Raw genomic sequence first — 23,321 nt, forward strand, 5'->3', positions numbered from 1 at the left:
ATTGAAGGATGCAAACATTTTTTGGTGAAAATAATTTTTTTCTGGATACAGTTATAGAAAGAAATGACCAAATGAATCATTGTACAAAGAATATTGAGCATTATAATAAGTAGTGACTTTTGTCGTGTTTTATGGAAGATAAGGAAATACTTTTGGGGTGGCTAGATTTTTACTGATCCAATACCTATTTGAAAATGAGAAAAGATCATTCTTAAAAATGAAGACTGTCAATTTGAATTGTTAATGGTGTTTCTGCAGGGATGATCTAACTTGACAGAAGGAAAACCTTAGAAAATTAGAAACATTAATGATTAACATGTTCTTTAGAATTATTCAGCAAATTGCCCATGTATATTTTAGAGACCACTACCTAATATACATTCTGCTATTGGATACCAGAGGGTTTTCTTTTAAACCGTAGTTCAAAGTGGTATTTCTAAAGTATCTCGATTCTTTTTAGCTCAGACGCTCTCTCTGAAGTGAACTCTGCCTCTGCCTTTCTGACTTGTCTATACCCAGCCAGATGCAATCAAGATAAATCACCTCCTGAACTGTATATTTCAACATCGAGTATTTCTTTACTTGCCCAAAACTTGTCTACACAGAAATCACCATCTTGAGTGCTAAAGTTTTTCTTTTTATTGTAAAAATTTTGTCAGTTTATGTCTAGGTATAGATCCCTTAGTTTTAGCTGAAACAGTAGTCCTTTCAAACTATCCTCAGATTTTGTTTTATTTTCCAGGTGTGTTTTATTTTTGTAGTTTTGATTCATATTTCTGTTTTCATCATTCTGGTAAATACCAAAGAAACATCCATAATGTCTTTGGATCTTGTTCGCTATATCTACATCCATATCTTGTTTTCTTTCATATTTTTCATCTCTTTGAAATTTTTCTCAGCACTCTGGAAGAACATCTCAAATTCATTCTCCATATCATTGATTCAAGTTTCTGCGGTATCAGTTTTGTTCCTTATTATCTTTGGTGAGAGTTTTTACTCTTAATAAAATTGGGGCTTTGTTACATTACTTTTTATTAAGAATTATTTTAAGCATAGTGAAAAATGTCAGGGACACCTACGTATCCATAAATTAGGTTTGTCAAATCTTAACAGGACCCACATTTTCTTCAGTGTTACAGAAATGCAACGTTACAGATACAGGGGCAGCCCGTGTACCCCTCCCCAACCCTACTCCCTTCCTTGCTTCTGAGAGGTGCCTGCATTTGGTATTTATGATTCCCCCTACAAGTTTTAGTCCTTTAAAACTTGATGATGTTTATTTGTAGACTATGTGGTATTGTTTTGAATGTTTTAGCATTTCTTACAAATGCTATGACATGCCAAGTATCTTTTTACAACTTATTTTTCTTCACAACCATATGTTTTTGGCATTTATGCAAGCTAAATTATAAAGTTCTAGATCATTCAGTTTCACTCCTGTATTGTGTTCCATTGTATGAATATACCATAGTTTATTCTTTTATTAATTTGATGTTAGAGATAAATAAAGCTACTACAATTTTTTTGCAATTACAAACAATGTTGCAATGAACAATCTTATATATGTTTCCTTGTGCATGTATACAGGAGCTTTTCTTGAGCATGTGCTTAGAAGTGGAATTGCTGGGTTGTAGTGCTTGCATATCTTTAGTTCTACCACCTGTTACAAAATTGTTCCTCCGAGTGTTGGCAGCTATCTCCACCCACACTGACAGTATATTCAAAATTCTTACTCTTCATCTTTGCCAACACTTGGTATTATCAGACTTTGAAATATCAATCTGATGGATGAAAAATAATAAACTATTATTGTTTTAGTCTGCACTTCCCCATTTCTAATGAGGTTAAGTGTAATTTTATAATTTTATTAGTTATCCTGTGAATTGATTATTTATATGCACTGTCCATTTTTATTTATATATACACCTATATATTAATTATATATATAGTATATAGTTATATATATACTTATTTAATAAACAGTAAATATATTAATTTTAATACTAATCCTTAGTTAATAATATGTGTTGCAAATATCCTTTTCTTGTCAGTGACTTATCTTTCATTTCACTTATGGTATCTATTATTGAATAGAAGTATTTTAATTCAATGTAGTTAAACATCTCAATTTTTTCCTTTATGATTTATGCATTCTGATTTTTGTTGTTGTTGTTGTTGATGTTTGTTTTACTGTTTCTTTTTGCCAGGTCATTAGGTGATATCTTATATTTTATTTTAAAAGATTTAAAATTTTGCGTTTCATATTTATGGTATTAATCTACCTAGGATTTACTTTTAGGTATGGAGAACATAATTTAATACTTTTTTCCATATAGATAACCAGTTTCCCCAGCACCACTTATTGAATTGTTCATCCTTTCCCCCAATGACTTGTAATGACATCTTTCTGATATATCAGATGTTCATATATTCATGGATCTGTTTCTGAGTTCTATATTCTGTCAGTTTCTTTATTTATACTTTAGTATCACAAAGTATTAATTTCTACAACCTTATAAAGTCATGATATCTGAGAGGTAATTCCAGTCCACCTTGCTCTTCCTCAAAATTGCCTTATCTTTTCTTGACCCTTTGCTCTTCTCTAGTAGAAATTTTAGAACAAGTATTTCAATTCCGTGTAAAGCCCTAATGGGATTTTAAAAATCAGAATTACATTGAATTTTTAAAGTTAGGATTATATTAAATTTATAAATTAATTTAGGAGGAATTGCCATCTTTATGATCTAGAATCATCCAATCCATGACCATGTTATATCTCATTTGTGTCTTCTTCAAAGTCTTTTAGTGTACTTTAATAATTTTTTTCCATAAAGGTCTTTTATAACTTTTGTTAAATTTATTGCCAAGTCTCTTATATGTGGAAGTCTTTTTAAATTTATTTGATCAAGCTTTTTAATATCATTGTTCAAATCTTATGTATCCTTACTAATTTTTTTGACAGCTTGATCTATCAATGACTAGGAGAAATAGAAGTTTAGAATCATTTTATACGCCTGGTGGTTCTTTTATTATTATTTAATAACCATCTTTATTATTAATAATGCTTCTCATTTTTTTCATAAGATTTACATTTTCCAATAATAATATGGGTACACTAGTTGTCTGTTATCTATTGCCTGGAATATCTATTATGTTCTTACACTTTTGATCTTTCTGTTTTTTGTTTTAGGTACTTTCTGGAAATAGCATGTAGCTCAAAATTTTAAAATCCAGTTTGATAAGCACTGTCTTTTTAAATGACAAATTTACTACATTTACAGTTATTATAATTGTTGACATGTTTTATTTATTTCTACCATCTTAATTTTGCAGTTTCTATTTACTCTGCTTTCTTCATGTTTTTTTTTTAATTGGAGGGAGAATATCTTTGTTTCCGCTCTTTTCCTATTTTCCATAGGATTGACAATATTTTCTTAGTCCCCTTTTTTCTTCTATTGGGATGGAATTATACATTCTTTTGTTTACTATGCACAAATTGTTTATTTTCAGACTTAAGTTAATCAACATCTATCACCCTGATCTCAAACAATAAAAGGATTAGCAGCTTTAATTCGAATCAATTTCTTGTCTTATATGTTACTTCTCTGTATTTTTTCCAGCTTGTTTGGTAGCCACATGTTTAGGTTTTTTTTAACTGTAATGCTTGTTTAGATTTATCCATACCTTTACAGTTCCTTTGAACACCATTCTTTGCATCTTACTCTTTCCTTCTTCATCTTATTGATATATATATATATATATATATATATATATATATATATATTTAATAAATCCTTAAAGATCTGTTAGTGATAAACTTCCTCAGGCATTGTGATCATGTCTGTTTCACTTACTGTTGAGCAATCGTTTAATTGAATATAGAATTTTGTGTTGGCAATTATTTTCTTACAGCACTTTGTCTCAAAGGAGTAAGGCAGAATAAGAGGGTGTAAGCGTCTCTAGTTTGACCACTTTGCCCATCAGAATACCTAAAAGAGAACTGAACCACGATTGGTGCCCACATGTGAAGCCACTTCAAGGACCACAGAAAACCCACAGAAACACTGGTGCTTACTCACATCACAGCGTCAGTCCTCCTGCTGTGTAGCTGAAGGTGCGCATATCTCCCTCCCCACCGGATTGTGAGCCACTGACAAGCTGCATCTCCCCTCTCTTTACCAGCTCAGTCTCCCTGTTCTAGCTCCTAGTTCCCAAATGCAGGATGTGAACTGGGCCCTCTCTTGCAGTGAGCCAATTGGAGACCATACTGTATTTGTCATTTTTGTATTACTTACCCCTCTCTCTCCTACATGATTTGACTTTCACTTTCTGCTTTTCTACTGGATCATTCCCATCGGCATACAAACATGTATTCCCTACTCACAGAAGAGGTTCCTCTTGACCCCTAATGCTCCACCTACCATCTTATTTCTCTGCTAGATTTATTGTGATGTCTATATTCACTGCACCCACTCTTTAAAAACCTCTTATTTACTCTTCGACCTACTCCAATCTGATTCCACCCCCACTACTCATGTGGAGAACACCAATGACTTCCATTTTTTCCAAACGTAAAATTATCTCATGAACCTACCACATGCCATTGAATATTTTTTTAAAATGTTTAAATGATAATGAACATTTTTATATGCCTGACTATTTTCTTTGGTTAAATTTCTAATAGAATTACATAATCAAATAACTCAAACACTTGATATATACTGCCAAATTATGAGAGAATGCTCATTTTTTAAAGCCATACTTTCCTGATACTATGGGCAATATCTTTCTGCCACTAATAGTCAGATGACAATTGCTAACAAACTCCCAGTGAAAATGACTAACGATATACTTAGCGCAACTAATAGATTAAGACTGGAGTCTTTCAGAAGACTTTTATTTTGCATTTACCATGTGCAAAGCACCCTAAAAGAAGATTTGACTCCTATAGAGAAATTCTTTCACTCACTTATCTAACAAATACATATTGAATGCCTGCTGTATGCATAACACTGAATTCCTAACATCAGCCACCATTTCAGTTGTTTAGAAATGTTATAAATGCCTGTATAAATTATACACTGCCCACCCCACCTCCAGTCCTGAAGTATTACTACAGAAGGTTGTCAGTAAATTATTATTCATTATTCTCTAAAGTTACAAAGACTCCACGCTTGACTTTTCCAGCACACCATGATGAAATGTGGCTGTAGGTTTTCCTGCTGTGTTCACAGCCACCTCTCTCATTATGCTTTGCCTCTGGATCTCCCCCATCAGCAGGCAGCAGAGAAGCAGGTGCATAACACCTTGTTTCTGTCCATCTGCTCAACTTTCCACAGCCCCATTATCTTTAGAAAGAGAGACTCTGAGGGAGAAAGATCCAGTGGCTTGTGCTTGTTTGGCTGTTTTATGTTCTTCAAAAGGCGATACCCCACAGCGGTCACACACCATTAGTGCTTCCTCTGTGTGTAGGTGCATAAAGAGAAAGAAGTCAGAGAAGCTTTGAGGTGAGGGCTCTGGAGGTCAGCTGGTGCCTGGGATGCCACTCCTGGGCTATGGTCAAATATGAGTTTCATGAAGCATGAGGAGCAGAAAAGAACAAACATAGCTGCCCATGGCTGCACTTAGTGCTGCTCTCCTCCCGCAGCCCTCCCCACCCCGCCCCATAGAAACATGCTCCTGGACTAGGAGGAGGAAATGATCCAGGCAGATTATTAGGGGGAAAGGGAGGAGGAAGGGAAACCATCAGCGTCCTCGCAGACTCCCCGAGTCCCCGTGAGGCTGGTGTGGAGCAGGCCTTCCTCCCCTAGAACCAGACGCTCACCCTGGTCTTCAGGGGCACAGCTGGCTCTTGCGACTTGCCCATGCAGCAGGCACCCAGCTGCAGTGTTGCCCAAGAGAGGGTCTAACCGAGTGGTTCACTTGCCGCCTTTTTCAGTTAGGAATGTGTTAGCCACTGCAGTTCCAGCCATCACAGCCATGCTCACTGCCCAAGAGAATGTAGAAAGAAGCGAAGCTCCTGTAGACGTCCACTTGCATCTTCTCACCCAGACTCTCATGTGATGCACCAGGATGCAGAGGAGGCTCAGAAATCCAGTGTCAAGCTTTTACAGTGTCCACAGCAGAAGAAGGTGAGAGAGGAAGGAGTTATCAGAGTTGGAATGTCTGCCTTTTGTTCTAAAATGAAGCATAGATTTTCACACCAAGGCCCCTCAGAGGTGGTTGCTCTGGATGTGGTTCTTAGGGTCAGGCGTAGATTCAGGTTCTGTCATTTTTGTCCAGGGTAGCAGGACAGACTTTACTTAAAGCATTTAGCCCAAGCTGAAGCGACTTAATGAAGAAGAGCCACTTGGAACATCAACTCTAGAGGAAGCTCTGAGTATGGATTATTTTCCAGGAAAACTCTGCAGAATGGTTTTCTTAAAATCCTGGAAAGGATTATTAATAGCCTTCTTTGTGTGGTTCTTCTTGTGTCTGGGCTTTTGCTGTTAAGAACCCAGATGAATGCTGCTCCCATATATCTTTATTATGCTTAAACTGTTCCAAAAGTTTATTCTTCCTATGCCCCATACATTTCGTAAGTTCCTACAATGTTCTAGGAGTGGGTGAAGTTTTCGTGGTACAGTGGCAACCAAAATAGATGGTGTTACTTTCCTCAAGGATTTTATACTCTGGTGGGTTACGAAATTTTCACACAAATAAACATGTAATTACAAATTCTTAAAGACATAAAAGAGGAGAGAACTATGAGAACATACAAGAAAGGAACCTGACCTTATCTGGGATTCAGTGAAGACATCTTTAAGAAAGTGATTTTGAGTAGAAATATAAAAGGATCAAAAAGGCAAAGGGATGTGCAGTGAGGGATAAGATTTCCAAGCATAGGGAAGAGCATATGCAAAGGTCCTGAGGCAGAAGAATGCGTGGTATGTCCAAAAAATTGAAAGAGGAACTGATGTGGCTGAAGAGGGTGAAAAGGAATAAATTGGTGTGAGATGAGGCTGGAGCTGACAGGGCCATGTCACATAAGGTCTTGGGGATACCTCGTAGGGACTCAGGCCACGTGTCTGACCTGTCATTACTCCATCTAACCAACCAATTTTTGAGTGTTAACAATGAAGGAGATGACCCAGTTTCTGTCTTAACTTATTGCCTTATGGGGAATCCTTTCTCTCCAACCAGTCTTATTCTGGTGGGTGTTGGAGTTTGGAAGAGACCCAGTGAACAGCACTTTTCCCCTTTGCCCACTTTTGGAGTTAGTTGAAAAATAAGACAACACAGTCAGCAGATGAAGAATCAATGCCATCCTTGTTTCTGATAAAGGCTGGGTCAGAAGACACAGCTTTCTCCAAGAGCCAAACTAGGCTTGCAAACTGCCTTCTGCACGGTCCAGACTATGGGACAGCCCACTTGAGGGAAAGTTTGGGTTGGCACAGGAGTCACACCTGCCCAGGTCACTGCTTCCCACTAGTCTAGATGGAAAGGAAAGGAGAGAGGGACAAAATTGGCCCCAAATTCCTTTTCCCTCCCCAAGGCCGCTTGGTAGGTTAGTTTCCCTCAGTTCCAAAATACTTCCACCCAGCAGCTAAATCACTGTCCCCACCTCTGTAGGGAGGGAAATGTGTTGGGCAAGAATCCAACAGTGCTTAGGGAAACTCTCTTCTCATGACTGGAACTTCAGGAGTGGGAATTAAGCCTTTCCCTCCTCATTGCCGAGAGCTGTAAGAGGGGGACTCAAAATACAACCTAGTCCTTTTGAATGAAGATGGATTCTGATAAATGACCATAGATCACATCTTCTAGGAGGCTTTTAATTTTGAGCACAATGCTACAATCCCCAAAGCATGTAACTTCCATACTGAACTAACTCCTTTTTTCTTTTTCATCCACATAAGTGAAATTCTCCAGTTGTTTCTGTTTCAAGCGTTGCTTGATGTGACAGATGCCCGTAATATGTCTAAATCAAAAATGTGAATTTTAGGGTCACAGAATATTAGTGCTGGAAAGAACCTCACAGATCATGAAATCTAATCCTGTTTCTTATTTTATTGGAAAACATGGGACCTAGAGAGATTAAGTGACTTGTTCAGGGTCACACAGCTGTTTGTGTCCTTCTCCCAATTATTTGGATTCCGTAAGCAGAGATATTTCCAACTACGTCATGTTGATACATCAGAGAAACTCACTATTATAGGAAATTTCTGATGCCTTTAAAAAAATAAAATATGGGATTTTATAAAATGAAAGTCATCCTTTTATCTCTGAACCAAAATTTGTGTTTTGTTTATTAGTTTTTCTAATAGTGGAATAACCCCTGAGCTTGTTTTGCATTCAGTCAGTGGTTTGACTATTCTGGTTCTAATAAATGTCTCCTTTTTAATGTTCTCTTTTTCCAATTAACAAAGTGCCAAGTAGAAAGCGATAAGTTATGCACTTTAATTACAATAACCCCAGGCTACTGGGAGAATTCTTATCACTGGCTTGGACTGTACATTCTGTGCTCACTTAGAAGCAGCGTTGGTAAAAACTTCATGTAAGCCGCAGATGTGAGATCTGAGGTAGTGGGGCCATCAGGAGCAAGAGCAGTGAGCTTTCATTCCAGGTTTCTTTTGAGGCGTGCTGTGCCCAGTCTTCTTTGTGCTGTTTCCTTCCTATTGAAAATGGGAAATGATTATTAGCCTGGATTATTCTGAGAGATAGGAGATAGATAGTGCTGCAGAGGGCATGGAGTGTAGCATCAGGAGTCCAGAATTCTAGATCAGCTCTGCCACTGAATGAGCTTCCTCAGGGTGTGTCACATGGACTCTCTGAGCCTCAGTTTACTCCTCTGTAAGATGAATTGGTTGTGCTAGCTAATCACTGAGATCTTTCTACATAAATTAAAATTTCTTTGACTCTAAGTACTTGCAATTCCATATTCCTTTCCCCACCCTTATTCCATATCCTTTATTTCCCCAAATTGAGTAACCTCTAGTTTCAAAGAAATGTGTTATATAAAGTATCAAAACATAAGCAAGTTTTGCAAACACTGAACAATTTTATGCATTGAATACTATATGTATTATTTTACTTGTCCAAATGGGCAAAGAATCTGGAATCATTTCCATTCTCATCACGGTATTATTTCATACCTGGAGCAATGAATTCACGGTCCTTTTCTCCAAAGAGTTGCCTTCAAGATAGAGAACTTCCCAAGTCAGGTGAAGAGGCAGTAAGAGACCTCAGCCGCCCGTACTCCATCCCCCAACTTCTCTATGTTTTAGGTTCTTACTGAAGTATCTTAGATACTTGATGCCAAAAAATCTGTATGATAGAGTGTTATGGGTATTGAACTAAGGGTCATATGGTTCTGGTTCTGGTCCAAGATCTTCCTCTGATGAGATGCATGACCTTGGTTTTAGGTCACTTCTATGGTCTCAATTTCCACATTTGTGAAATGTTAAGGTTGGATGGGGCAGTGTCCAAGGTCTCTTTCAACTCTAACCTTCTTGTTTTGACTTGGGAAAGGGACAGGATTGGTGGTAGTTTGGGAGAAATGTCTTTGGATTTGGGAAAACTGTAATGATTCCTCTTCAGCTATTCCCCCACTTAAGTAGGCATGGCCAGTTGGGCCGGGACCGACAGGGAGTCCCACCATAGCACAGCACTGTGGGAGAGTCTCTTCTACCTGGTAGAGGGTTTGGCCTTTTGTGAGAATGTGAAGTGGTAGTTAAATGAAGGAAAGGAAAGAACATTAAGAAATCTTTAATATGGCTCCTGCCCTCAAAGGGTTCACAATTGAGTTGGTAAACACAAGGGCAGCATTCCAAGGCCCTTGGAATGTAAATACAATCTTAAACATCCATTGATTTTATCGAGCTATGCAAGCTTGTTCTGAGCTCACCGTATATTCAAAGGTGGATAGCCCCATCCAGAAGATGAAGGAATGTCCTACACATCTTGATGGCTTCATACTTTGAGTCACCATTTCTTCCCAGAAGAGTCTGATGTTCTCTTTTTAAAATATCACTTGATTTTAGTCTTTTGATGGTACACATTCAGCTCTGTCCCCATAGAATGCATGCTGGCTAGAAGGATGGGCAGGCTATATATGAGCAGATAGGAGAGGGGGCAAGTTGTCAATGTGGAGAAGAGCATTAACCAAAATCTTGGGGCAAGGAAATGCAAGGTGCAGTTAGGAGACAACTAGTAGACCAGTTTGTCCATAATATGGCTTTTGAAGAGGAAAAAAAAAAAAGCTGAAAACACAATTTGGATTCAGATTATAAGTGGCATGATATAGTCAAAAGAGAGACCAAGGATAAATTCTAGCCCCATTGTTAGTCTGCATGCTTTTGAGCAAGTTATTTAATCTCTCTGAGTTTATATCTCCAGTTGGCAAAATGGAAGGAGTATTAACACCAGTTTTTGGTGAGCAGCCACCAGACAGACCTTGGCTTGGAGTTAGGTTTGTCCAGTCACAAAGTCTTCTACTTTAGGCAAATCATGTAACCTCCCTTAGCTTCAGTTTACTTATCTACATGGGAGTAATCATACTTAGCTTGCAGGATTATTGTAAGGTTTAAAAATGTATTAAGGACTTCTGGTCAAGATGGCAGAATAGACGGTCCCCAGCATCACTCTCTCCCACAAATCAACCAATTTGGAACTATAAAAAAACAATGATGGCCAAGCTGGGGCTGCTAGAGCTCAGGGGAAATGGATGAGAGACCTACAGAGTTCATGAAGGCAGGAGAAGCCATGATGAGAGAAAGAAAAAACCACTCTGGCCATTTCATGCTGTGGCCACTTTAAGGCTGGAGCTGCTGAGGGCACAGAGCAGGAGCTGGCAAAAGCCACAGCTGTGACCTTTGGATGGAGTAGCTTGGAGGCAGCAGGGAAGAAGAGGGCCTTGGTGGACCCCAGGCCAGTGAGACCAGTAACATGGTTCCCATGGACCCACATAGGAGTAAGGAGCCAGAACAACTGAGAAAAGGAGTCACTCAGAGGTGGGTGAGTCATCACAAGGGACCAGCACATGGGATGTGTTTGGAGCTCAATGGGCCCACCAGGGGAACACTGGGGCACAGCAAAGTTAGCTGACTGGCATCCCACTCAGCAAAGGACCACTCAGAGGAGACTGGTCAAGAATACAGAATTGCATGAGGTGCAGTTTGATGAAAAGACTCAGGCCCAGATCAGAGTTTCTACACAACCCAGGTGTACCAGGTCTCTGGAGAGCCAGAAGTAACTGTAAAGTCAACCATTAAAACCTGAGTTGCACAAAAAGCCTTACTTAGGGAATCAGTAGCAAAGCAGCAATTTAGCTCAACCACAGAGCTCAAGTACTAGCCACCACAGGAAGTTCTCCCATTTTAGAAGTAACAAAGGATAAAAAATTAGTTCCAGCCCAGGCACACTGCCAGTGCCTCAGGACCGCCCAGGGACCTGAGGTATGGATTTGGGCCCCGGTCCCCGATGCCACAACGAGGCACACTGCTAGCGCCTTGAGGCCCGCTTGGGGACCCGAGGCATAGATCCAGGGACCAGACTCCCACCACAACCAGGTACACTGCCAGTGCCTCGGGGCCCATCTGGGGACCTGAGGTATGGAGCTGGGGACCAGACCCCCTTCCCACAGCGCCTTGGGGCCTGCCCAGGGCCCTGAGGCATGGATCAGGGGACCAGACCCCACTCCCACAACCAGGCACACCACCAGCACCACAGAGCATGCCATAAACATCACCTCCATGTAGGTGGCCCACCACAGCTACCACAATAACCACGGCTGCTACAAAAGCGGCTAGATGCCACAACCACCACACAGATGGTCCACCAGCCACTGGAGTGCATTGACAAAGGAGAGCCACCAGCAGAGACCAGAGAAAAGAAGAAGATGTCTCTCTCCACAAAGTTCATTCCAGAGTGACAGAAGAAGCATCTGCTCTATGATAATATTGGGGGACCTGATCACACCTCTCAGCATTGGACAGATCATCTAGGCAACAAATCAACAAAGTAACCATTACTCTTTCAGAGGGAGAGAAGAAATCTAGGGTAATTAGAGGGGAGAGGGGGGAGGGAAAAGGGGATGGGGAAAGATTGGACAAGGGGCATAAAAAAGAAAAAAAATGTATTATGTATGGCACCAAACAGTGCTTGGTAAATAGGAGAGAGGGAATAGGTTTCAGTAATAATAGCAAAAGGGAAAATAAGGAGGAAAAAGAGTTGTTATTGAGATCCTTAAATTCTTGACCTAGGAGGCTAGAATTTATGCGGTAGGCAGTGGGAAGACATTGAAGATGTTCTTTCAGATAAGGAGACATAAGATAAGGAAGAGAATCTTAACACTGATGAGAATATGCATAAGAATGTCAAGAAAGCACAGGGCCAGGGAGAATACTCTGGAGGCGGAGAGCCCAACCTGCTGAAGATAAAAGTGAAGGTTTCTTCGTGCATGTGTCATATACTCCTTTTACTACCAAATGGATTTCTTCCTCTGAAATCCAACAGTTCTGAATATATGAGAGAAGCAGAGATAGAAATGGAGAGAGAGGCAGGGAGAGAGATGGAAAGACACAGAGATGAAGAGAGACAATAGGAAGGAGTGGTCCTCAGGGACTTTTGGCTCTTTGAGTGATGACATGTGGTGCACAGCTGTGCTGCATGCAGGTGGCTCGAAAGAACATGCATCCAGCTATAAATCTGTCATCAAAAGGCTTGGATTTTCAGCTGACAGGTGGGCTATTTTAAATAAAACTGTGGGGAGTCGGTGTAGAGGGGGTGAGGACAGCACCTCCCGTGTTACCCCCCTCCGTTCAGATGTGCCTGAACACCCAAGAGCAGCTCGTCCTACCCCGTTTCTGCGTCACCTGCTGAACACGTTTCTCTCTTCCTTTTCCAGGAGACCTGTAAAAATGTCAAGTGTCCCCCCTGACAGAAATGACTTTTGGCCATTTCCTTCAGCTCCATTTTCAATCTGGTTGCTATTTTGCTTAGAGGGGTGCTATGGTCTGAATGTTTATGTCCCCTGAAATTCATATGTTGAAATCCTAATCCCTAAGGTGATGGTTTTGAGAGGTGGAGCCTTTGGGAGATGATTAGATCATGAGGGTGGAACCCTTGTGAATGGGATTAGTGTTCTTATTAAAGAGGCCTGAAGGTGCTTGTTTGCCCCTCACTGTGTGAGGACACAGCTAGAAGGCACAGTCTATGTGGAAGTGAGCCCTTACCAGATACCACCAGCACTTTGATCTTGGACTTGCCAGCCTCCAGAACTGTGAGAAATAAATGTTTGTTGTTTATAAGCCTCCCAGCTTGTGATATTTTTGTTATGGCAGCCCAAATAGACTAAGGCAAGGAAGGTGAGTTTGTTTTTGTGAGAAAAGTGTTAGCTTAGCTTATTCTGAAAGCAGAATGTCTTTGAGTTCAGTTTATGTTTTTTTATATTATTTTTCTTTTTTCTTTTTCACCAGTCATCCAAACACAGTGGGCATCTAATAACTAATAAGCATCAGCAACCTACCAAAGTCATTTTCTGTTGCCAAAGGTATTGCTACCCTAAAGGCTGGTGCCTGGCATGTGCACTTTAGAGAAGGCAGCTAGTACCTGTGCCAGCCCAAACCCACTGGGAGGACACGGGAGCTCTTTGGAGTGGCACTTTGAAAGGCTGCCACTCCTGAGGGAGTGTGCCTGTGTGGAGCCTAAATCAGATCTGTTGTGGATCAGTGGCCTCTGTGGATGACAACCGAATAAAAGGCTTAATCAGATTATCCCCCAAAGGACAATGGCCTGTTTTGTCCTCTAAGAGTTTTTCTCAGCCCACCTTCCAGTTCTGAAAGATCTCATTGTGCTGCTAAATGGGTGGAAGTGGTTGGCCCCCAAGATATCATATAGGGCCCCTCTTTTTTCTGTGTCTGGGAGTGTTTATTATAATCTCCCTTTCTTGTTTTAAAGAACTTTTAATGAGCTACTTCATACATCAAAAGTACATATATATAATATGTAAAAGATAATACGAACACTCACATGTATCCAGAACCTAGCTTAAGAAATATAATATTACAGATACTGTCAAAGGCCCTTGTAAATCATACATCATTCATATCGCTCTTCTAACTTCCCTTGGATATTTTTGTGACTGTCATTGTCTTACTTTTCTCAAGAGACTAAATTACATATATATGTATGTGCATATATACATATATATATATCCCTAAATAATATATTGTTTGCCTGCTGTTGACTTTTTATAGATGGCATCAAGCTGGATGCATTCTTTTGTAACTTGCATTTTTTTTGCATGAAATCATGTGAGATTAAGCCGTGTTGATGTATTAAACACTCATTCGTTCATTTCCCCTGCTATGTAGTACTCTATTCCATTGATGTACTGTAATTCATTTATCCATTCTCTGTTGATGGACATTTGCAGAATTGCTTGTTCTTATAAATGGCAAATGTGGGATATTTTTTACTATTACAACTTCTGATGCTACGAGCCTCTTTTGCACATGCCTCTTTTCACACATACGCAGGAAGCATTTCTCTAGGTTTTGTAAGTTGGGGTGGGATTGCTGGGTATAAACATTTTCTACCTTATTAAATATTTCCAAGTGTTTTGCAAAGTGCTTGTGCCAGTTCACACATCTAATATGAGTGTATCCTTGGTAATGTTTTTTATTGCCTGACTCACATTTTTGCCAGTCTTGTAAGTATAAAATGGCAGCTCTTTCTGATTTTCATTGGCATTTCCTTGATTACTTATGGAAGGAAACATTTTTCAAATTTTTTGGTCATTGATGCTTTCTCTTCTGTGTTGAATTCTTTGTATGTTTCCAATACGTCCTGATCCATTTGGCACAGCTCTGAGCTGGGATAGAAAGTGGAGCAAAGGCCTGTGTTGACAGAGGTGTGCTGTTTTTCTTTGTGAAGGCCCCGAGGAAGCAGGGAGTGGCCGCTATGGACCCCATTATATCACTGACATGGGAGCCAGTGAGGACGATGAGGGATTTGAAGACGACTTAGATTTGGATATTTCCTTTGAGGAGGTAACAATAATCCGTGCTCTTAAAACCCAGAATGTCTTTATTTTCTGGATGAACAAGGCAGTTTAGCCAATGGACCATAAACATTTTACTTAAAACTTAAATTGGCTCATTTGCTTTTAACACTTATTTGTTTTCTCTAATTACTAGGTTCCCCATGATCGTGAGTTAGTAGTAGGAATGTACCAAGCATGCTGATATTCTGTGGACAGCCTCTGCTTGCCGACTTCACAGTCTGGCAAAAAAATATTTAGATTTCCCCCCAAGTGAAATTTTATAACAGTACCTATTATAAGAAAATGACAATTCCTCAGCAAAGTAATGTATCTTTGTAATGTTATAATAAGAATAAATGATATAATTGCAGCTTTACCACTGATTTTCTGGGAAACACAGAGCAATGTACTTAAAATCTCTGAGCCTCGGGTTCTTCATTCATAAATTGGGGTCAATACTATTTGCCCCATCTACATCCCAGGGTTTTTGGAAGTATCAACAGTGACTGTATTTTCAAGTATTAGGCAGCAACCACAAATAAGGCAGTCTAACTACCATGCTCTGTGTTCATCCTGAACCTTTTCCTTCTCTGGTTTTAGATTAAACCACTTCCTGTTACCAAAGGAGGGAATAAGAAGATGACATCTATGCCTCACCCAAAGACTGTTTCCAGACTTGTCCCCGCTACCTCAGCATCTCTCCCTACAACTGCGGTGGCTCCCACCCCAGTAGAGAAGAAGGGGAAGAATGGTGTGGCCATGATGTCACGGCTCTTTGACATGTCTTGTGATGAAACCCTCTGCTCTGCTGACAGCTTCTGTGTCAATGACTACACCTGGGGGGGCTCACGATGCCATTGCAACCTGGGCAAAGGTGGTGAGAGCTGCTCAGAAGGTAGGCCCTCGGCGGGGGTCGGGGCATGGTGGTGGGGGCCCACTGGCAGCTGGAGGGCAGTTTTCTCATCCAAACATGGTTCCTTCTTGTCCCTTTTCTAATATAAGTCTCTTCTTCCATGTACTGGTCAATAATCAGCCATGCAGGGCCAGGCAACTCTCACCGTTCCTAACTAGCCAGCAGCCCTGTTTCTACAAACGTGTAGTGCTTTCACAACAATCAGTAAATCGTCCTGATGGCACCTTGAGGAGGTGGGCTTTACTAGGATCACATCTCTACCAAAAAGTTCACCTAAAATGTGCATGAGGGTTAAGAAGGATAATACTTGGACTAAGTTATATTACACAATGGACAGCTGAAAGCAGCTGACGATGGTCGTAAAGCCATTGATCTCTGTTTGGAGAAGCAAGTACCAATCTCCAAAAATTCAGTTGTTGCCTAAGAATTTCAGAAGCTCAGGGTCTCCAAAAATGAGAATAGTAAGTGTAAAAAATGGAGAAAAGAAGATAGTTATCCAAATTTAACAAATTAGTGGGGGGGGTTTCACTTGATGGGATTCAGACAGTGATGTGTATTGATTTTTGTTTTTGAAGAAATGAGGAAACAGCATTTTGTGTTGTCTTTTTTCTTTTCAGATATTGTTATACAGTACCCTCAGTTCTTTGGACACTCCTATGTAACTTTTGAACCTCTGAAGAATGCCTATCAGGCATTTCAAATTACTCTCGAATTTAGGGTAAGAGGGATTAGTCATTTGATGAGCATTTATTGGGCATCTTAACACAGCGATGTGCTATATCCAAAGGGAAGGGGAGAGGAAGAGAGAAAGCAGGGGGAGGGGACGATCAAAGGTAAATATGACCCAGAGCCTGTCTAAACCAGTTCCCAGGATAGTAGGAGCAATGGGCACGTTCACAACATTTAAGTGTGCCAGCGACGGGAGGGTGGGTTTTGTATGTTACTGGACTACAGAAGCTGCTGGTCTGAAGGTTCTCAGTGGAAATGTTGTGGTCCTTGCAATGATGTCCACAGTAGTGGCTCCTCCCAGACCAGGATTTCAGGAGAAATATTGCATTTACCATTCCAAAATCCCTTTTACAGGGAGCCCTAATGTCTGTCTTCACTGTCATGGCTGTAGCCAAACAAACAGAAAACCTATACTGTACGTAACCCTGGCGTATTGTGAGGGCCTGTTGGACGCTCTCCAGTCTGAATCAGCTGCAGAATTCAATCAGTGACTTCAGCTTAAAGTGGTTCTTCTGGGTATCTCCAATGACACAAAAAGGTTTGGAGATCTGGAAACAAGTCCCCCTTCAGGTCATGGCCACATTATTGAGTGTCCAAGAGACATCCAGCATGACTGTCACCTGGGCTGTACTTACGGTCCTATTCTCCTGATAGAAAGAAAGAAGCAAATTCACATGCCTCCCTAGAGGGAGGGGAGTAAAAAGAATAAAGAACAAAATGGAGTGTTCTTTGGTGAGATTAGAATTTGTTGAGCATGCTCAGTGTTCTCTCTATGAGCATGGTCTTTGCACATATGGTTTTCCCGAGGCTCTGCAGGTGGATCCACAAAGCCAAGTAAAAGCAGGTCAAAGACAGGGTCACCTTCCTCTCACCTCACTGCCATTCCTCACCCACTGTTTATATTGCAGTCATTTGTTTATTGAAAATGAACTGGCACTGGATGCCTGGGAATTAATTGGAGTCCCCATGCTTGCCCGTTTGTAAAAAGGATTGCAGAGGAGAACCAGTCAAGTTTCGCATTCATGAATGTTTCCAGATGGCACTTTTATGGAAGAGAGGTGCTCATTGTTCATGTGGCTTTTGTTTGTATAATCACAGGCAGAGGCAGAGGATGGCTTACTGCTCTACTGCGGGGAGAACGAACACGGGAGGGGTGACTTCATGTCCCTGGCTATCATCCGGCGCTCTCTCCAGTTCAGGTAACTCCTGCCAAAAGCCCTGTGGATTTTTTTTTAAACTATCCTACATTGTATTTACATTTTTATAATGTGAATGAATTATATACAGGCTGGATTCCAGTAGATAAAGAAATGGAGTGTATAAAATGAGTATGGACCAGTTTACTAAATACTGGAGTATCCGGGTTTCAGGATAGCCTTTGAAACTTGAGTTTTGGAACCTCGTAATTATTCATTCGTTCAACAGCAAGTGGTTCTGGAGCTCCCACAATGTACCAGGCACTGCTGTAGATCCTGAGAATGCAGCAGTGAGCCAAAGAGTCCCTTCTCTTCTGGATCTCTAGGGAATGTGATGGGAAGGAGGCTGGGATCTCCTCCTGTTCTCCTTGTGGCAGATATGGATGGCAGCCATGGAGGGGAGGGAGGATGCTGCAGCCTCCTGAGGGTTCACAGAGGCTCTGTCCTGGTCTTCCCCTGGAGCTGTGGTGAACTCTTTGGCTTGCGTCATCTACCCCAATCATTTCTTCCCTAACACACTTTGGAAGTCACCTTTAGCTTATGTGTGCCTCTCTTGAGAGGGGAGGGGCAGAGTTTTATGGAGGGTTGAGTGTTTTAATCACACATCACCCTCGTGTAATCAATCACCTATTTGTGAATGACCAATGCACATCAGCCTTGTCCTTCTCCATAGTGCCCTGGCTAAGATACTAATGACACCATTTCACTGCTGCCTGACCTTCCACAAATGACGCAACCTCTCTAAGCCTGCGCTCCCTCATAGGGCCATTGTGAGGGTTAAATGAGTTAATCCAGAAAAGTGCTTAGAGCAGTGCCTGCCCCAGAGCAAGAACTCAATAAGCATCAACCATCATTGCTTTTTTTTTATTACTATTTTAGCATGAAAAATACTTTTGTTTAAGTTGGAGAAGACTTTGGAGCATCCCACTTGGGCTAGAAAATGGGCCCCATCCTTTGGTGAATGATGTGATTTATGGAAGTTTGATGTTAGCTACCAGGACCTGGGGCAGTGGTTCTAACCTTGTGGGAGTCTAGCACTTGGAGGATCAGGTAGACTCTCAGTAGCACTGGCAGTTATTGGCTGGTTGCACCTCTCCAACTCTGCAACTCCTGCTGAGTGGTTCTGATGTCCCCCTCTAGCTAAGGCTGTCCAGCAATGCCTCTCCACCCCATTCCACTCCATTGAGGATCATGAGAAGGTAAGAGGCCCTGAGAAGTGGGCTGCAGATAATGCAAATCATAATAAGGAAAATGCCAGCCATGATGCCTTCCCCACTGGCAATCTCAGGCTCCATGGGGAAGTGGCATGGTGGCTGGAAGTTGACTGGAAAGGACTGAACTTTTTCCTCTCAGGCATAGTGACCAGTGGCCCCCTGGGCATAGGGAGGTTGGGAGAAAACAAGAGGAATGCAGCCATCTGAGGATGCTCCTCCATTGTCCCACAGCTCGCCCCAGAGCCTGAACCTCCTATGGAAACCTCCCCTGTATTTGGGCACAGCTGAACACACATGGCAGGGCTGGCCAGCTTGCCAAAACAAGTGTGAAAACTTGAATTTTTACATTTTATTAATATCGCTGAGCCTATCATTTGAGAGTTGGGAAAGTCCCCAGAGAAATCCCAGGAAGCAGAGTGACTCATGTTCAAATCTGCTGCACTTCGAATCCACTTTAAGCATCTGGCAGTCTCTGAAAAGGAGAAGTAAGTGCCTGAGCTGCCAGACGTTTTCTCAGCTGCAGAGAAAATCAGGTTAAAGAAGTCCCTACATTGAAAGGTCCTATGGGTAGATTAAAGATAACTAGACTGAGATCGTCCCAGGGAAGAGGTGTCTAGTTCTTCCATGTATAGATTTAAATATCTCTTGATATTTGCAAACGTAGCTCTAAACAGATTGACTCTGAAAGGAGCCATCACCCTGGAAATGATGTCCATGGCATCTGAAAACATAATGAGCTGATTGATCAAAGAACCTTCCTTTTCTTTTCCTCTCCTACAGGTTTAATTGTGGAACTGGGGTTGCCATAATCATAAGTGAGACCAAAATCAAATTGGGGGGCTGGCACACGGTTATGCTTTACAGAGATGGGCTGAACGGGCTGCTACAGCTGAACAACGGCACCCCAGTGACAGGCCAGTCGCAGGTGAGTGCAAGCCTCACCCCTGCCCACCCCACCTAGCACCCACTGTAGACATCCTGAGATGTGCTCACTGCAGAGAGCTGAGACAGATCTGCAGGATCCAAGTTCTGGATGGGCCTGGTGAGGTCCATTTTTCATGGTGAACCCATGCAACTGAGCTTTGATATGTTCCTGCTTAGTCTTGCCAGTCAAGGTGGGCTTTCAGAGCACACATCCATCATGCATCTGCCCAGGAGAAGAATTGAACTTGCAAGTGTCATTGCTGTTGGGTGCACAGCACATGCTGTAGGCCTTGTGCCCAGGGACATGCTCTCTTTCCACAAGGAGATCAAGGCCAGGGGTAGAGGAAGGCCCATATTAAAAGAAGAGAACCCATTATTAACATCAAACACAAAGCTTGCTTTTAAGGCAGGGGTGTTGCAATCCTGTGGCTTTAGGAAATAGTCTTAAAAGGTTCACTTGGTTCAATATGCAGGAATAATCTGTTCATCTACCTTTTGGGGGGGCCATGATTATAGGAAGTGGTAAAATAATTTAACTGTTGGGCTCCTCAGCAAATCACCTAGGTATTCACATATTTGTTATGCTCTGGGTAATTTTAGGACTGTGTTTAGAATAAACAGTTTGAATTAGCAACCTGCCAAGGAACCAAACCTGTAATTATAATCAGGCAGATGTCCATATTCTCTGAGGAAAAATGTAGCAAGAAAGCCTTTGTGTATGTTTCTATAGCTTCCTCTCTGCCTGAGCTCCTCACTACTCTTTGCCAGCTAGACATGTTATGTAAAGGGCCATGCCTTGCTGATCCAAAAAATAAAAGAATAGAAAAAATTCTCTTTAATTTGATTTGGACCCCACTGATTCCAAAGGAACAAGAATCCAAATCTAGTAAATGTGAATCCAGTGATATTGCTTATGCCCATATTGCTAGAAAAGGAAAAGACAGGGTAAATGAACTACAGAGTCATGTAAATGCCAGAACAGTAGGCCTAACATGATAAAGTGAAGTTTGACAGGAATAAAAAAACTTTCAACTTCAGTCCAAAATACTAACATGCAGACAGAATGGAGTCGCTATAATAGAAATAACACGTGAAAATGTCTAGTGGTTTAAAGCAAGGAATTTCAATAAAGGTTAACAAACAGTGCTGTGTGTTAACTACAACAAGTTAAAGAAATTGTAGGCTGTGTTAATAGAGGCTTGGTATCTAGAAAAAGGGAGGTGACATTTCTGTTCTATTCTGGTGACTATGTGATAGCTTCCAATGACTCTAATGGTGATTCTTAATCCTTTAAGATTACATTCATATAGATGACCACATTGTAAGAGGCCCATAGACAAATTGGAGCATGTTCAAGGGGCAGTCATTCAAACAGAAAGACTACTTGAAATCCCTTCAATGATTGATTAAAGGATTATAGATTAGTTTGGAAGAGAGAAGATGAAGGTGTGGATGGTGGCTTTTCATCGTAGAGTCAAGGGAGAGTCTTGGGGAAGAAGGATTTATTCCATGGCCCCCCGATGCTGAAGCCAAATGGGGAGAGCCTCAGGGAGACCAATCTTAGCTTCACCTAATCATATAAAGGTGCATGGAGGTGCAATAGACTATCTCAGGAAACGCCTCCATGTCCTTGGGAGGGGTGTTCAGAAATAACATCTAAACCTTTTGATAGGGATATACAAGGAATCCAACATCCAATGGAAGCTTGGATTATATGATTTTTCATATTTTTTTCAATCCCAATACTTTTTGATTTTAATGAATACAGTCATCCTTTGGTATCCATAGGGGATTGGTGCCAGGACCCCCTACAGATACCCAAATCAGTGAATGCTCAAGTCCTTTTTTATATAAGATGGCGTAGTATTTGCATATAACTTGTACACATCCTCCCATATACTTTAAATCATCTCTAGATTACTTATAATACCTATTACAATGTAAATGCTATGTAAATAGTTGTCATACTTTATTTTTATTTTTTATTTTGTTATATTGTTATTTTTTATTGTTTTCTTCTTTTCAAATATTTTTGACCTGCGGGTGGTTGAATCTATGGATGTGGAACCCATGAATATGGAGGGCTGACTATACAAGAATTAATTTCAAAAAGCATGTAACTTTATGGATGCTCAGGGTGAAGTTTACCTCTCTACTACTGGGACTTGCTAAGCAAATTGTATCAGCAGGTCCACAGATGTGGCATGTTTAATAAGCTGTCTTGGGAGATAGGGATTCTATCTTAAGCCGGTTCCCCAGAAGCAGAGCTGAGATGAGGAATCCTGTGCAAGGGACGTGTTAAGAAAGTGCTCCCAAGGGAAGCTGGCAAGTGGGAGGAGATGAACATGGAGGAGGAGAAAGCCAGGCAGAGTGAGATCTCAGGCACAGTTCTTCAGAGTATGGCTTCAGCCTGGTTCCACAGGGGAGCTCTGGCATATAGATTAGACCTTGGAGTTATCCCAAACTGTTAAGGGCTGTCCTGGGGGAATGCAAACTCCAGGGCACTCCCATTTCTCTGTATAGGCAGGGACCTGAATGCAAACTTCATGAGAGGAAGGTAAAGGACACGCTCGAAGACTACTGTCTGGAATGCTGTGAAGGGCACCTCAAAGGAGCCACCCACCTCGGTGACACACTGATGCTCTAGAAAAGGATTCAGCTCTCGGGCCCCCTGCTGTGGTCCTTGATCAGGGAACAGGCCCAGAAAGGTGAAGATAGGATCCAGAAGAAGTGAATTCTGAGCATCTCGAGAAATAAGCCAAGAGGGCATTTAACTCATCTAATGAAAACAGCCACTGAGCAGTGGCTGGCAAACAATTTAATTAATCCTTAAAACCCTCGGCAGGTACTGTAAAGCTGCCTAGCTCATGCTCAGTCTGTATTTACGAAGATTCTTATCTATTCATTATAAAAGATAAAATGATGATTAGATTTTCCACTTGCTGGCAACAAAAGTTTAAAGGATAAATATTACATTTCAGGGCTTACACTCTAGACACTTTAAAAGTTCAGGCAGTGTGCCTCTTCCCAACACACTAAATGAACGAGATATTTCTGTAATAAAAAAAGAATGACCAAGGGTGCCTTAATTTTGTCCCACCTAATGTTCAACTCTGTATTTTGTAACCTCAAAACCTGCAATTCAGATTGTGGTTGGTCTAAGATTGGAAGTTTCCCTACCTCACTGTAATAACACTAGAAAAATTTTTTGTATCTGTGAGCAAATTTCAAAAAATTTTGCAACGCAATTGGTTTGGCAACTTCTCCACAGGTTTCTTGCAGAATATAGCATAAAGGTGAATAGGATTATAAAAGGGTAAACT

The 23,321-nt window shown here is 41.0% G+C and overlaps 1 protein-coding gene across 4 annotated transcripts in view; it reads left to right on the top strand.

The window, feature by feature from the left end:
• EGFLAM (EGF like, fibronectin type III and laminin G domains) overlaps positions 1-23,321 on the top strand; it is a 176,281-nt gene that overhangs the window by 109,937 nt on the left and 43,023 nt on the right. For all 4 annotated transcript variants that reach the window (XM_063083884.1, XM_063083897.1, XM_063083887.1 and 1 more), the window contains 5 exons: positions 14,914-15,029; positions 15,623-15,917; positions 16,553-16,653; positions 17,763-17,863; positions 19,855-19,999. In XM_063083884.1, coding sequence (XP_062939954.1) covers positions 14,914-15,029; positions 15,623-15,917; positions 16,553-16,653; positions 17,763-17,863; positions 19,855-19,999 — 758 coding nt within the window. The remainder of the gene's footprint in view (positions 1-14,913; positions 15,030-15,622; positions 15,918-16,552; positions 16,654-17,762; positions 17,864-19,854; positions 20,000-23,321) is intronic.

Source organism: Cynocephalus volans, chromosome 2 (assembly GCF_027409185.1).
Source record: "Cynocephalus volans isolate mCynVol1 chromosome 2, mCynVol1.pri, whole genome shotgun sequence".
Taxonomy (NCBI): domain Eukaryota; kingdom Metazoa; phylum Chordata; class Mammalia; order Dermoptera; family Cynocephalidae; genus Cynocephalus; species Cynocephalus volans.